This window comes from Anopheles bellator, unplaced genomic scaffold (genome assembly GCF_943735745.2).
Source record: "Anopheles bellator unplaced genomic scaffold, idAnoBellAS_SP24_06.2 scaffold01531_ctg1, whole genome shotgun sequence".
Lineage (NCBI taxonomy): Eukaryota > Metazoa > Arthropoda > Insecta > Diptera > Culicidae > Anopheles > Anopheles bellator.
The window spans coordinates 1-2,448 of NW_026685653.1; the positions used below are offsets into that span (position 1 = coordinate 1).

The 2,448-nt window shown below is 43.2% G+C and overlaps 2 protein-coding genes across 2 annotated transcripts; both read right to left on the reverse strand.

Annotated features, from left to right (window-relative positions):
- Positions 1 to 43: 43 nt before the first annotated feature.
- On the reverse strand, positions 44 to 677 carry LOC131214597 (zinc carboxypeptidase A 1-like; the record flags this gene model as incomplete). Its single annotated transcript, XM_058208938.1, has 3 exons — positions 522 to 677; positions 309 to 445; positions 44 to 234 (listed from the first exon to the last, which is right to left on the reverse strand). Coding segments are annotated over exons 1-3 (484 nt in total), but the record flags the coding sequence as incomplete, so codon positions are not given.
- Positions 678 to 1,318: 641 nt separating this feature from the next.
- LOC131214598 (zinc carboxypeptidase-like) lies at positions 1,319 to 2,447 on the reverse strand. The gene is made up of 3 exons (XM_058208939.1): positions 2,045 to 2,447; positions 1,686 to 1,976; positions 1,319 to 1,601 (listed from the first exon to the last, which is right to left on the reverse strand). Exons 1-3 carry the CDS (start codon positions 2,445 to 2,447, stop codon positions 1,402 to 1,404), a joined length of 894 nt encoding a protein of 297 aa, XP_058064922.1. The 3' UTR covers positions 1,319 to 1,401.
- Position 2,448: the final 1 nt, after the last annotated feature.

Genomic DNA, 2,448 nt, shown 5'->3' on the forward strand with positions numbered 1-2,448 from the left:
TCGCGGGCGTGTATGTTGGACTCGATGAAAATTCCCGGATTACCCGTTTTGTAGGACAGTTTGAGAGCGATCATTTCCCGCCCCTCGTATGACTGACCAATGGATACCACCGAGAGGATGGTCGGATACGTAGTCACCAGATCGTTGATCCAGATGTACATTTCTTCCATAGTGTGATAGCCTGCCCAATCGAATGCGCGCCTAGACTTTTGGGGACTTTCTTCGTCAATGAGCCTAAAACGGATTGGGTTAGGATTAGGATCAGTGAGTAGTCAATTATTTTTCTGTAATCTTTGCTTTACACTCACTTCTGCACGTTCTCGATCCTCAGCCGGCTCTCGAAATCGAGATGCTGTTTCAGTTCTTCGAACTCGGCCACTTTATGCGGAGGAACAACCAAATTGATGTTCATGTTCGTTTGCACTGGAGATTCCCAAAAGATGTACTGAAATCAACGAAATAACGATGTTTCACTTCGATCGTTCCACGATCATTCGAATTGTGCACTTTTTAACACTTACTCCATCCGGATAACGCTCCATATACTGGAAGGTTTCGAGTTGTTTCTGGGTGCCGATGGATATTTCATACACTCGATAATTATCGAAACGAACAGGCTCTGCCTGGAGCAATCCTGCTCCAAGGCAAACGAGCAACACAACAGACTTTAGGATCATCTCTGTCCGAAGGGTAGGAACCGACAGAAGCTAGGCCAGGAGCTGAGTTCCCTTTTTTATAATAGCCTGATTGAGATTTATTGCCAGCTGTTAAGCAATTTTGTCAGTGCAGATAGGACATAGCGCCTTGTAGAAAGTGTGAAATCACTCAACAATGACTGCAGTTATGATTGTTTAATATCTTATCAGTTTTTTATGATTTGAATGACTATTGGCAGAAACCGTTAGCTTATCATGTCAACGGTTGTATAGAACAATAGTCCTAAACGTGAATCGAGGAGGCTTGTCATAAGAGCAGTTCGCATCGTACGTTTTCGTTCCACAATAACCCGTTTGTTCACAATAGCTCTAAGTGTTTAGTGTACAAAAGGATTCACTGTGTAGTTTATAGAAATATTGAGTTTTTATTTGTCTTAAATTATTTTTATTACCATTGCAATAATGATTTAAAGTGTTATACAAACAGTATGTACAAAAGTATGTAAACCAAAATTTAGGAAAGAAAAAACGAAAATTCGATTTCGTCGAACCTATTCAATCCAAGTAATCATTGCATCGTAAGGACATTTTTCCACCGTACGTTTTTCGTAATCGAACTTCAAACATTTGCCTGATAGTCGAAGAAAACGTCTTTACAAGTGTGCGGAACATACGACCAGTGCCATTTTATATTTTAACGATTAAGTATTACAATCATGCGAAGAACTGTGGTTAAAAAGTGAACTTAAACAGTGAAATATCCAATTTCTTTACCCTTACGCAGAAATGCCACCAGGCCGTCTAAAATTTCTATGGCGTTAGGAATGATTTGCTCTGGTGGTAGAATGAATCCGTGATAGCCCGTGTCGCGGAACTCGATCGTAGCAGCTATAGGTACACCTTGCGTACCATGCACCCAGTCTCGGGAAGATCCAGAATTGATATCTGCAAGATATATTCATCGGTCCATTCGTTGATAGAGATGTTGGTAGAATACTTCCCAATGTTCGCAAATGAACAAATACTTACATAGTACATCAGCCGTTGTACCGACTTCGTATGTCGTTTTGTATTTTTGGAAGATAGCGATAGCTGCCGCTTCTCCCATTTCCATCATATCATAGTAGTTTTCGGAGTAATAGGTGTTTGTGTGTCCGTACGGAAACAGAATATACTGTCCGTATGAATGGAAGGCGAAGTAAGCATGAATATTGTCCTTAACGCTCAGGAAGTAGTTCATGACGTTTTTGGTCTCGATTTCCGATCCCGGTTCCGGCCCAGCATAAGTGTCCGTGCATGGAACGGCTGATGCTCCTCCCTCTGTAATGAGAAGCCAACGAATCTCTTTCAGTTCACGGACCGTTCGTCTCCTGTATGCAAAGGCATACCCATCCAGTGTCCGGGGAAGTTACGGTTCATATCCACTCCGTAGCACAGCACGTTGTGGGGATATCGATTCTTACGCCACATCCGGTTCACCGTCTTGGTGTAGTGGAGCCCGTCGGGATTCACAACCGGCAAAATATACCAATCGTAGTTCTCCGCCAGCTCGCGTACATTGGGATTGTCAGAAGTCAAAAACTCGTTCAGGATCCACGTGACCGTAGCCGAGGTGATCCATTCGCGGGCGTGTATGTTGGACTCGATGAAAATTCCCGGATTACCCGTTTTGTAGGACAGTTTGAGAGCGATCATTTCCCGCCCCTCGTATGACTGACCAATGGATACCACCGAGAGGATGGTCGGATACGTAGTCACCAGATCGTTGATCCAGATGTACATTTCTTCCATA

Excerpts from the sequence above, each read along its gene's own strand:
- LOC131214598 (XM_058208939.1), bottom strand. The coding sequence starts at position 2,447 with ATGGAAGAAATGTACATCTGGATCAACGATCTGGTGACTACGTATCCG. Across the intron at positions 1,977-2,044 it reads CTTCCCCGGACACTGGATGG|AGGGAGGAGCATCAGCCGTT; the intron begins GTATGCCTTTGC and ends TTCTCATTACAG. Across the intron at positions 1,602-1,685 it reads TACAACGGCTGATGTACTAT|ATATCAATTCTGGATCTTCC; the intron begins GTAAGTATTTGT and ends TATATCTTGCAG.